A 12,781-nucleotide genomic window follows, 5' to 3' on the forward strand; every position below is an offset into this window, starting at 1 on the left:
CACACACACACACACACACACACACCTAGGGTTCTAGGGTATAAAACCGTAATCATAATAATTATTATGGATTAAAGTAAAAGCTGCCTCTGAGCAAGTAAGTGACAAGCAATAATAATTTGTTTAGTTACAAAACATCAATATTGTGAAAAAAATATATCTTTATGCACTGGGTTGTATTTCAGATGTGAGGAACCTAAAGAAGCATTTCAAAATCAACAAGTATAAACATATACATATATCGATATAGACATAGATTGTGGACACCTGACCATACGATATGGATGTGCTTTTTGAATATCCCATTCCACATTTAGTCCTCATATTATAATAACCTGTTACATTCATTTTTACTATTCTGTAAAGATGCTTTCCGAAATTTGGAAGTGTGATTGTGGAGATTTGTGCTCATTCAGCCACAGGGCGTTAGTAAAGTGAAGTAATAATAAAGAGGGTGGAGGCTTTGGGTAGAGTTAGTATTCCAATTCATCTGAAAGGTGTTCGGTAGGGTTAACGTCAGAGCGCTATAGCACGCCACTCAAGATCTTTCACTCCAAACCATGTAAACCATATCATAATGTAGCTGGCTTTGTGGACAGGGGCATTATCATGCTGGAACAGTTTTGTGTCTCCAATTTCAAGTGAACGGAAAATTGTATTGTACTACATCCAGAGCCATCCCATACAACTGTGTGCCTCCAACTTTGTGGTTATAGTTTGGGGAAAAAACATATGGCTGGAAAGGTCAGATGTTCCAATATCTCTGTCCATATAGTATATCAATATAGACAAGTCTCATATCAGTGTCAGTATTCAGTATTTAGAATATCAGTATGTCAGAATATCCAGAATACATGCTTCTTATCAGTCACTGCACCCTCACATAACTGCCACATGTCTATGATCACTCGAACATAAATAACATTGTCTTGTTTGTAGCACTTAAATATGTCTCATCTTTTACAGCACTTCTCACATTTGTCTTTGTTTTTTGTTGTTATTCATTTAGCTTTGGCTGTATTTATGATTGTGTTTCATTTTGTGTTTTGTATATTTGCACCTACATTTTTTTGCCACGAGTTTAATAGACATGAACAAGTTCTTTGAAAAACATGTCTACTGTCTTTGATACATGTCTATGTTCTTTATGCTCTATGTTAAATATGTTTTCAGTTATAATAAAGATACATTTGCATAAAGAATCCATATTTGTCCATGCCCATGTTTATAAGAGTATTAAAAACGTGAAAAGTATTAATTTAAGGTACATTTAAAACAGATAAAAATGTGCGATTAGGTTGCGATTAATCACCAGTTAACTCATGACAGTTGTGCGATTAAATATTTTAATTGATTGACAGCTCTAATATATATGCAGACCTAATATATATATATATATATATATATATATATATATATATATATATATATATATATATATATATATATATATATATATATATGTGTGTGTGTGGAAACAAGCATTTGAACGTAGTAAAGCCGCAGTAAATCAAGTTTGAACAGAACAGAAAAAAGGAATAAATATGCACCGCGTAAAACCCGAACAGCGACTATAAATGTAATCATTTACTGCTGCTGTTATTTGCTGCTTTTAGATTTAGTGTTTCATTGAATCCATCACCATGTCGCGCGCGAGCTGATTGCGCAACCTTATGCTCGCGAGTCACGACAGAACAGATCCAGTGCGACTATAACGAAATTAGCAAACAAACCGTTTACACAATCACAGTATATTAAACTATACCATTTTCACATGATGAGGATTATACAGTTTTTACTTACAGTGCTGATGTTTTGCTTTCATCCGTGACGCACAATTTTCCTGTTGCTCTTTACTCTCTATTTTCATCTTCCCGTCACACAGAACCGAAACCTGAGCAGCCCAACTAATCGATATTGGTGTATATATATATATATGTGGCACACACACACACACACACACACACACACACACACACACAGCATTTTGTATATCTGCTGAGAGTGAATAATGGATCATAATGAATCCTATTGAAGAAATCCTATTCAACTTCTCTAGGTCTTTCCAAATTTCTGACTGTATCTGTATCTCTGATCTTTTTTTTTATCTGGGACCATGTTTGGTCCTTTAGAATAACAGAAACATTCCAGCTTGCAGAGGTGTTTATGTAAAAGTCTGGGGTTTTTTTTTTTATTAGTATTTGTATGTCAAGTCAAGTCAAGTTTATTTCTATAGCGCTTTTCACAACAGTCATTGTCTCAAAGCAAGAAAAAACTCCCTTAGATGTTATGAGGAAGAAACTTTGAGAGGAACCAGACTCAAAAGGGGAACCCATTCTCACTTGGGTGACATCAAGAGTTCGATCATAAACCTTTCAACAATACAGAACACTGGAGAGTGAGAACTAACATGAGCACTGGAGTATAAGATTATAAATAATTTTCTTTCTACAGTCTTATACAGTCATTATGGTTATAAAACTAGGAGCTACTGAGCAACTCATAAAATAGCTCAACATTTGTGATCATCACAGATCCAACACCAGCTTCTCCATGCCAGAGCCTTTAAACACTCCAGGAGGTCCAATGTCAAAACTCCACACATGCAGTGGAATAAATGTAATAAAGGGTGTGTGCAATTAAAAATCAGATGACATAGAATGTATGAATGTCTCATGACAACTGTCTTGTATGTGCCACATACATATTTATTTCATGCACAACTGATGAGCAAAAAGCATGAGCATCAATATACTGATAAAAAATGTTTAAAATACCATGCAACTATTCATATTTGAAATATCAGGCTTGATCTGAAATAGGTCAGTAATATACCACAGAATAAAACAATTCTAGTGCCAAAAGCTCTACTATTTATATGAAGCATTGGTAAACATGTATCTGCTCGTCTTCTGTGAATCAAAGTATAAGCCAGAATAGTGATTTTCTACTAAATAAACGTTGTGTTATTTAAAGATTAGCACTGAAGTGCTTATAAGCCTGACCCTATAGATCTGGGGAGCAAACACTTGCTTTGAAGTAGGGCATTGAAAGACACAAAAACATCCATGAATAAGACATGCTCCAGTGGTCAAAAAAAGAGGTCAATGTGCCGATTCAATGTGAAGCTAAAAATTCAGAATATATACAGCCATTAAATGAAATACATGCACAAATAGAAGTTGGATATCGCTTGCAGATTCGTTCAGGCTTCACTATTTTTTCTTTTCAGAATTATGACATATAAAGTAAAAACCCATAGCAAAAAACATGTATATTTTTTATTTTCATACAGTTACATTCATTCAGTTACATCTATCATTTATTTTACGTCAAGCTTGTTTGTGCTATATATCACTGTGACATTGAAACCGTTTGGGACTGTGGCAAAAAAAAAAAAAAAAAAAAACAGCCTTAAGGCAGAGATAACTAGATTATTATGTTTTATTTGAAACATTTTGATAGAACTAACCCCAGAGCCCATAAAGGCCTATAATCTATTTTATTAAAGTTCTGGGATTCTGTACCTACAGTGTCAATACAGAAAATATATTGGTACTCATAAAAAAAACATAGTGATCCATACAACCATATTAAAGACCTTAACACTAAAAGTCGTCTTTGGATATTTTACATAAAAAATGTATAAGGGAACAAAATAAGCAAAACATTTTAGAAATGTGGGTATTGTCAGAAGCATGTTTGAAATAAAGACAAAACATTGGAATACTGCACTTCTGTATTATTATTATTACAACAAAACCCATAACAAATATAAATATGAACATTTCTGCTAAATACATAGATTAATATAAAAAAAAAAAAAAGATGCATAAAGGCAATAGAAAACTACAATAGCTACCTAGCGATAGGTAGCAAACATTTCTCAATGAAATGAGAAGAATGTACATTAGGGCCCATATTTGAAGTACCATTAGTCCTACATTCACTGCATTTTTTATTTTATTTTATTTAATTCTATGGCTTAGGTCAAAGTAACAGCATTCACACTGGTGGATGATAGATTTTATAATTTGTATATTAAAATTACATAAAAAAATACATTTTATAAACTTTCACTAAGATTCAGGGCCTGTCTTTACATCCTTGATATCAGATGCAATACCTAAAAAATGGGTTAATATTTAAAAAACAATAATAAATAAATAAAAGAAGTAATTTGTCTTATGCAAATCAGTTTTAAAAAGGCAGAACCCAATTTACTAAATCAGCTTTAACGCATCATGACATGCATTTCAGAAAAAAAAAAAAAAAATATATATATATATATATATATATATATATATATATATATATATATATATATATATATATATATATATATATATATATATATATATATTTTTTTTTTTTTTTTATTCTGAAATGCATGTCATGATGCGTTAAAGCTGATTTAGTAAATTGGGTTCTGCCTTTTTATATATATAGAAATCTAAATATCTCATATATTTCACAATAGGGCATAATCATGTCAGTAAAGTTAATGGACAAAACCAGTTCCAGCAAAGCAAAGGATCCTGCTGCTTAGACTTAGATTCTATTGATTAAAGCCCATTTCATTTTCAATGTGTAAAGCTTTCTGGCACTTCACAGGGGGTGACGGTTGCCCAGTTGTTTTTTCGTTCTGCAGCGTACTCTGTGTTTACCTGTTCAGAGCGCTCCAGAGTTTAGCGGTTTGTGCATCAGTAAAAGTGCTCCGTGGGGAAACACAGTGTGTGTAGTTAAATGGACTAAATGATGCATATATAAATATTCATATATTTATTCATATAATTTGCCGCAATGGATTTTTTGTATTCGAATTACTCGAGGAATCGTTTCAGCCATGACATCAACAAAGATGAGTTGTAAACACTCTAAAATAAAAATATAAAATTGTTTATTCAATACACACAGGTTTTTACTATTTACTTAAAATTCCAAGTATCACAATGCTAACATTATTTACTTATTTATTTTACCCACTCAGTACCACCCCTTTAGACACGCCCCGGGGGTCATTGCATTTATACATACAGTCAGGCAATTCTATCTAGATGGACAAGTAAAGCGGATGACTTAAACAAGCTTTAATATGAGTGTAGAAGTTTGAGTGGTCCTTACAAGCGTGCACACACGCACACACACACACAGATTACCTAAGACATTCGCTTACCCACTACTCTATACTTTTAATCTATGACTCAGAGTGCATCTCTCAGTAGTGATGTGAATGCCAACTCTTATGCGCATTATATCATTTGGTCCATCTCACAAAAAAGACACTTTCAGCTCCATCACAGCTCATTGTTCATTTGTATAAAAAATATATATATTTCTTTTGTTTTGGCCAGTAAGTGTGTGCCTTGGTTGTGAATTCTTATTTGCTATTCTTCGTTGACATTTCTCATCAGCATGGCATCTTTGTCTCCAAATCTCACAGTTTTCTTTTCTTTACTGTCAAGTGTAAAACTTCCAAGATTCCAACAATTACGCCATGTCAATATTACCGAGATCATATTTGAATGCCAATTCTGATAGTTGGTGCTGTATCTGCATGGTTATGCATTGCCCTGCTGCCACAGGATTGGCTGATTAGATAATTGCAGGCATGATTAGTTGTACACGTGTTCTTGAAAATGTTGTTCGTCACTGTATGTTATTTCAATCTTATTTTAACTTTTGGAGAAAAAAAAAGAAAAAAATAACATACATATTAAACATCTGTTTAAGCACATGTAAAAACAAGATGCACCATGCCTTCCTGTATTAACATTGTCGTGTCTGCGCATAATACATTCCCTTGATATTTTGCTTTACTTTAACTGACATCTTTTACTCGTATTTCTCAGAACATATTTATACAGTGATTCATTGAAATAAGCAATGAATCGCTCGCGCGCACACACACACACACACACACACACACCTTACCCAATAAAATTGGCTGTTTCCAGGACATTCGATGATAAGGTTTACTATAAAATATCTGAAATACATTAAAGCTGGTGAACTCTCAGCAGATGGATTTGTTAAATCTGCGAGTCGGCTCTCAAACATTCACCTATAAAAGAGTCGGTACAAAGAATCGACCTGTTCGCGACAGTATACTGAATAGTCTCGGAGATCTGTGTGCGCCACCGGCATCAGACTGATTTACACACTTCCACTGAAAAAAACAAATCCACTGCCTCATGGATATATATACCTCCAAACTTTCTCCCGCGGTGGATTATGGAGCCGGGGCCTTTCTGCTGCTGATAGGTAAAACTTCTAAACTACTAAATAAATGTGACACATTTGATGTTTTGATGTAAAGCTATTTTACTTCAATATTTTGTTAACTGTAATATCCATTTTATTGTTTAATCAATGATCTATCTATCTATCTATCTATCTATCTATCTATCTATCTATCTATCTATCTATCTATCTATCTATCTATCTATCTATCTATCTATGATATACTGATTTATTATAATACATACAAGCCAATAAAAAGAAGGATTTTATAATAACTTTTATTATATGTCCCAGTGCTGTCAGTACATACAGAACCATTTCTATAGTATAATACTGTATGTTACAAAGAATGAACGTGTGAAATACATGTTTCAGATGCAAATCCTGAGGAATGAAGATGTCTCCCTGACCTGTAGGCTGAATGACTTTGTAGATAAAATGTGACTGTAGTGCAAGTTTGTTTGAGGTTGTGTCTGTATTAGTGCTGTCCCGCTTCACCAAAATCAAGGATCATAAGCTGCTGTTACTTATTTAAAAAAAAAAAAAAGCATTATTAAACAAAGATGAAATATAGTCTTTGATATGGTAAGACTTCATTACCCATTCAGAGAAGAATTAATTTAATAATTATTTCATTAATCTCTTGGACATAATGCATCCTACTGACAAAGATAAAGGATGTAGCATGGTGAAATTAGCTCCCTGCACACAGCTCGGAATATGAAATATATTAATTAGGTGAAGACCCCATAGTTTGTAAGACGTGACCTTAAATTAATAAGATAGGAAGGATTTTGCTTAATAATTTTGCCTTCAGATTCCGCATTTTAACCAAACTCATTTGGTGTGATTGATCCTCATTAAAAATCACTAGGGGTTTTGTATTAGAGACTGCTGCTGATTCCACTTCATTGGGGTCTTCAGCAAAGGGCATACAGTACAAGGCACAAGTGAGCAGTGGGATATCCTATGGTCTTGCAGGTCAAAATAATTTCAGAATGAATTAAGCACTATATTGGAAGACCTGACTTTCACACCTATTTCTGGTTCTTTCCTACAACTTTAAGGCACACAATTGTATAGTATGTTATGCATGACTGTGCCCCTGTGCACAAAGCCAGCTCCATGAAGATATGGTTTACATGGATTGGAGTGGACGATCTCGAGCGGCCTGCTTTAAAGCTCTGTCCTTAACTCTACTTGACACTTGAATTGAAACACTGCACCCCAGGCCTCTTCACCTTACTTCAGTACCTGACTTTATTAACATCCTTGTGGCTGAATGAGCACAAATCTCCACAAGCACACTCCAACATCTAGTGGAACATCATTCCAGAAAAAAAGGTTTTTATAACAATAAATGGGGATTATATGTGGAATAGGATGTTCAAAAATTCACATAGGATCTTATGGTCAGGTGTCCACAAACATTTGTCTAAATATTGTAATGTTCTATGTAGTTTGTAGGTTCACATCTCTCATGTCAGGTGTTACCAAGGAAACCATGGCAAAACTCATTTGCTGTGATAAGTATCCAATAGTGACCTTTCACTGTTAAATGCATATGTTGGAACATTACAGATGTAATCATCCAAACGTTTAAATAAAAATGGCAGCGCAAAGTAAAATAAAGTAAGATTATTTTTGAAACAAAAAAACAGGCACTTCATATTTATTCATCCAGAGGTTGTATTTTACTGTTGAGTATTTTTCTAAGTTGTGATCCAATGTTGAAAAATTAAATACATAGTATTGAATTCAACAATTGGCTCATGCTATATATGCTGCGCTTTACACAAAGGTTTTAGAAAATCATGTAAAAATGTGAACAGTGTCTAACATTTTGAGTACAGTGTTGCTTGATGAGATTATTGTATTGTATATTTTGCATAGAGTTGTTGACATGACACAGACCTTTTCTGTCTAAATCGATTAAACGGTTTGCTGTTTATATAAAACCAATTAAACTGAATAGTAAGACATGATACATATGAAGTAGCTTTCATTACTACTGCATGGTGAATTTGCTAATCTGGAAAAAAAATAAACTGTTCTGTAAAAAAAAAATCTGAAATAAATATATGTATGATGTAACATCGCTGTAATTGATTGTTTTTTATATTCAGCAGACCCTGCATTACTGAGACTTTAAGATCAATATTTGTTCAATGGCATCTTAAAGAAACTGTTTCAGATAAAACATTCTTTTCAGTTGAACATTAAGATCTAAGGATCTACTGGCCATGAGTAAATCTGGCTTACAACAATAATTATACTTCCAATATTCCATGTCCAGGTATTTCAAAAGAAATCCTAATTTGTCAATGACACAGAACCAGTTTTTGTGAAGGCAGTCAAGAAATATTGTTATAAATCTTGGCTGGCTGAACCTTTCAAACAGAATGACTGGTCATGAAAAGATACATTGAAAACCATTGATGAAAAGAGTAGACAGCTGTATAAAAGAGAAGGTTGAGTGAATTGTAAGTCTGGTTGCTGTTTTAAGAATAGAAAATGTGCTAGTGAACTAAAGTAAAGGATGAGATATGTATAATTCTTGTGATAGGGGTGTAGGAACTTTCTGAATAAAAATAATAGTTCAATCAGTTTCAACCAGCTGACAATTGAAGGGTTTTAGTACATGACCTATTGAGCTACATAAAAAGTATTTCATTATGGGGCAAGCTCATGGGAAATAACCTGGACTATTGTGTCCAGAAATAGTGGATGCCATTTTAATGTTTTTGTACTAGTATATAAATCATAGAGATATAGAAATGATACAGTAATGCTTATATGTGGATTGTTTATATGTTTTCTGTAACATAATAGACTTTTGTTCTTTCTTTCCTTTTATGTGTAATTTTAGCAATTTTATCCATTGTTGGAAATCTCCTGGTCCTTTTAATGGCATACAAACGTTCCTCTCAGATGAAGCCTCCAGAGCTTCTTAGCGTCAACCTGGCAGTAACAGATCTTGGTGCAGCAGTCTCGATGTATCCTCTTTCTATAGCATCATCATGGAACCATTACTGGATAGGAGGTGATACCACCTGCACCTACTATGGCTGGATGGGGTTCTTTTTTGGTGTAGCCAGCATAGCCACCCTGACAGTCATGGCTGTAGTGCGTTTTACTGTATCCATGAAACTACATTCTCACAGTAAGTACTGTTGTTATTTATACTAAAAAGTGCATAATGGATGCATAAGGCATACTAAAAGTTCATCGATGTATACTGAATAAAATGCCACACTATTTGCATCTTACTATGAAGTGGACATAATCCAAAGTAGTTATGCTTATGGAAGGTGAGAAAGTGTGAAACATTAAAACTCAAAATATTTGTTATGTTCATTTTTGATGTATAATTTTCTTTTGGTTACTACCGCTTAATTTTCCATTGCTGGAGGATTGATATGTGGTGGTAGCCTTAAAACGTTATGATACAGCCCCATATAGTCATTTATGTGTGTATATGTCTGTGTTTGTATGTGTAGTGGAGAAAATCACTAAAAGGACAGTGCAGGTGATGTTGGCACTCACATGGCTGTATGCTCTCTTATGGGCTGTGTTTCCTTTGATTGGTTGGGGTGCATATGGCCCTGAGCCCTTCGGCCTGTCCTGTACACTGGCCTGGGCAGAAATGAAGGAGCACAGCCCATCCTTTGTCATCAGCATGTTTGCCATGAACCTGGCCATCCCAGCTGTCATCATCGTTTTCTGCTACTTTGGCATCACCCTTCGACTCTATTTCTACTACAATTCTAAAGAGAATGTCAGCATCATGCAGAACAAAGTTAAGCTGCAGCGACGCCTCATGTTGGTGAGTATTGCAGACCCATAAAACATATATGTTACAATATATATATTTATCCGTTTCATTACCTTTAGTCTTTGAAATCAAAGGCAAGTTTCGGCTGGATGAAAAAGCTGTACATAAAGTAAATAAAATATTACCCTTTAACACATTTCTTATAGATTGCTGTTCTAATCAGTGCTGGTTTTATCGGCTGCTGGACACCCTACGGGATCGTGAGCTTATGGTCCATCTATTCAAATTCCTCCATTACTCCTCATGTCAGTATGTTGCCCTGCCTCTTTGCCAAGACTTCCACTGTGTATAACCCATTAATCTATTATATCTTCAGCAAGTCTTTTAAACAGGAGGTTAAGCAGCTTCTCTGTGCATGCATTAGATCCAAGGGATGTCGTGGCTCTCAGCCAGAGAACCTCACAGATAATACAGTTTGCGTGGTGTGCGATGGAACCACGGTCAAAGAAGAGCTGCAACTGAAGCCTTTGTTTCGAAAGCACACAGAGTTGCCGATACATAATTTGTAATTGTGGAATATTAATAACTTAGGGATTTATTTTCCATGTGCTTATGGATTTTCATTTGCCTGAATGTTGGCTTGTTTAACCAGCTATCTCTTGGGACCAACAGCACCCTTAGGTTGGCAGCATCGCCAAACCAAGTAATAAATATAATCATATAAACAATTAAATCAAATGGTAAAACAAATTCTTACCATAAAATGATTTCAATAAAATAATAGATATAATAATCTAATACATTTATTGAGTAATATATAGATGTGTTCAGTCACTCAATTAACTCCTAAATTCTGTAAAGCTGTATTGAGACAATGTCCGTTGTGAAAAGCGCTATAGGAATAAACTTGATTTGACTTGACTCTATTCTAGGTGTAATTTAAAATGTAATTAGTGATTATAATGAATATATATGTGTGAAAATATCATTCGAAAGTTATGAGAAGACATGCTTGAATATTTCACCTGACATAGATTATTACTACTACTATCTAATTGTCAACTTAAACAATCACAATTAATGTAACTGTTGCATTAGTTGCAAAAGTCATTCATTGGCATGTAGCATTTAAATAGTATTAAAAGCATTTAGTGGAATCAAAATCATCAAAAGAGCAGCCCAGTTGTCTGTAAGGTCTCTTATCTAAGAAATACTTTAGTGTTATAATTATTACTATTTCTTACCTAATATTAAACATTTTCAAGCATCTAAGAGTTTTTCAATGCATATCAGCTCAACAAAATACACATGTGAAATGACTTCATGTCAAATTTTAAATTTCAAGTCGACAAATTTTTTAAAGCAGTATTTTCAGATCACACCTTAAAATTCTGAGTGAGGTACACTTGTCATAGAATTATTCTAATCTTAATCATTGTTATAAAATCTACACTGAATACCCAAAGGCTGTAGCAGTTGACCAGCCCAGCCATATGTATGTATCTTCTCCAGACTGTTGCCATAAAGTAGGAAGTAATCAGTTGTATAGAATGCCATTGTATACTGTGGCGTTAAGATTTTCTCACTGTAACTAAGAGCACAAATCTGTTACAGCATGGCAGTACCCCTGTACACAAAACAAGGTTCTTGATGACATGGTTTACCAAAATTCAAGTGGAAAATCTTAAGTGGCCTTCACAGAAAATGTTAACTTAATTCCAATAAACATAGATGAGATGATCAAGTATAATGACTAGAGGTTCATGGTTCAAGGTTTTTATTTGTCAATGCCAGCATATGTGCAGACATGCAGAGCAATCAAATTGCAGTTTCTCTTCACTCATCAATTGTTTCCATTGTCAATGCAATTGAGAAATGTTGTATCAGCAGTCAGTGCAATATAGAACAGATTTTGTATGAGGTAACAGCAGTGTACTTGTAATAAATAGACATATATAGCCAGGTGAATATATCTCAAACATCCTAATGTGTAAGGTACAAATGTACATCCTGGTCATGGTCATTGATTTTGTATTGACTCAACACTGGACAGAATGTGAATAGCTTTTTCTTTGTGTTTGCAGATGAAGCAGATGTAATTATTATGAGGTCTATGAGATCAAACCGGTTGAATAAATGGTCTGGTTATTGTGTTTACATGTTACAGAGAGGAATGCAACTACTGTCATTTATTTTCTAGCTTCATTGAACTGTATGTTTTAAATGTTTTTGACCAAAGAGTCATTTTGTGTAATTTTGTGCTTAATAAATGAACATTTATTTTGCTGAAGCAGAAACTGAGCAGTAGCATTTAACATACCTACGTTATTGTTGCTTTCAGCGAATGGTTTTAATTATTATTTTCTTTTCTTTTGTGTTGTTTTATGTTTTCTAATCTACAAAACATTTTTCTAGACACATGCAGAGAAATTGTTTTGTGGTTGTAGTTGTGATGTGGAGTCCAGGCTACATTGTCATTCCAGTGTGCAAATTGCAAGATGTCAAAATCATTTTTAATTGCTTGCTCATTTAAGATTTATAGAATATATTCTGACTGATGCACCATCAGGAAACACCATTTTAGAGTTCTTTTTTTAAAGTGGTTGAAATAACAGGGTGCAGAAAATAATCACTGTTAAATAAAATTGGAGTCCACTGATGTTTACTTTCTTTCAGTCATACAAATTGCTTCGTGAATAAATTCTTTAATTGCAGAAATGTGTGATTATTCTTGATTGCTGCAGACAGTGGTGAAAGATGCAC

General features: G+C 34.0%; 1 protein-coding gene across 1 annotated transcript; it reads left to right on the top strand.

The window, feature by feature from the left end:
• Nucleotides 1-6,146: 6,146 nt before the first annotated feature.
• opn8b (opsin 8, group member b) lies at nucleotides 6,147-10,628 on the top strand. The gene is made up of 4 exons (XM_083561804.1): nucleotides 6,147-6,264; nucleotides 9,113-9,406; nucleotides 9,744-10,069; nucleotides 10,225-10,628. Exons 1-4 carry the CDS (start codon nucleotides 6,195-6,197, stop codon nucleotides 10,585-10,587), a joined length of 1,053 nt encoding a protein of 350 aa, XP_083417930.1. The 5' UTR covers nucleotides 6,147-6,194; the 3' UTR covers nucleotides 10,588-10,628.
• The last annotated feature ends 2,153 nt before the right edge of the window (nucleotides 10,629-12,781 follow it).

This window comes from Silurus aristotelis (genome assembly GCF_946808225.1).
Source record: "Silurus aristotelis genome assembly, chromosome: 15".
In the NCBI taxonomy this organism is placed as follows: domain Eukaryota; kingdom Metazoa; phylum Chordata; class Actinopteri; order Siluriformes; family Siluridae; genus Silurus; species Silurus aristotelis.

What these genes read in the sequence shown, in the direction of transcription:
- opn8b (XM_083561804.1), top strand. Translation starts at nt 6,195, where the DNA reads ATGGATATATATACCTCCAAACTTTCTCCCGCGGTGGATTATGGAGCC. An exon ending in CATGAAACTACATTCTCACA is followed by an intron (nt 9,407 to 9,743) that starts GTAAGTACTGTT and finishes TTGTATGTGTAG; the next exon opens with TGGAGAAAATCACTAAAAGG. An exon ending in TGCAGCGACGCCTCATGTTG is followed by an intron (nt 10,070 to 10,224) that starts GTGAGTATTGCA and finishes CATTTCTTATAG; the next exon opens with ATTGCTGTTCTAATCAGTGC.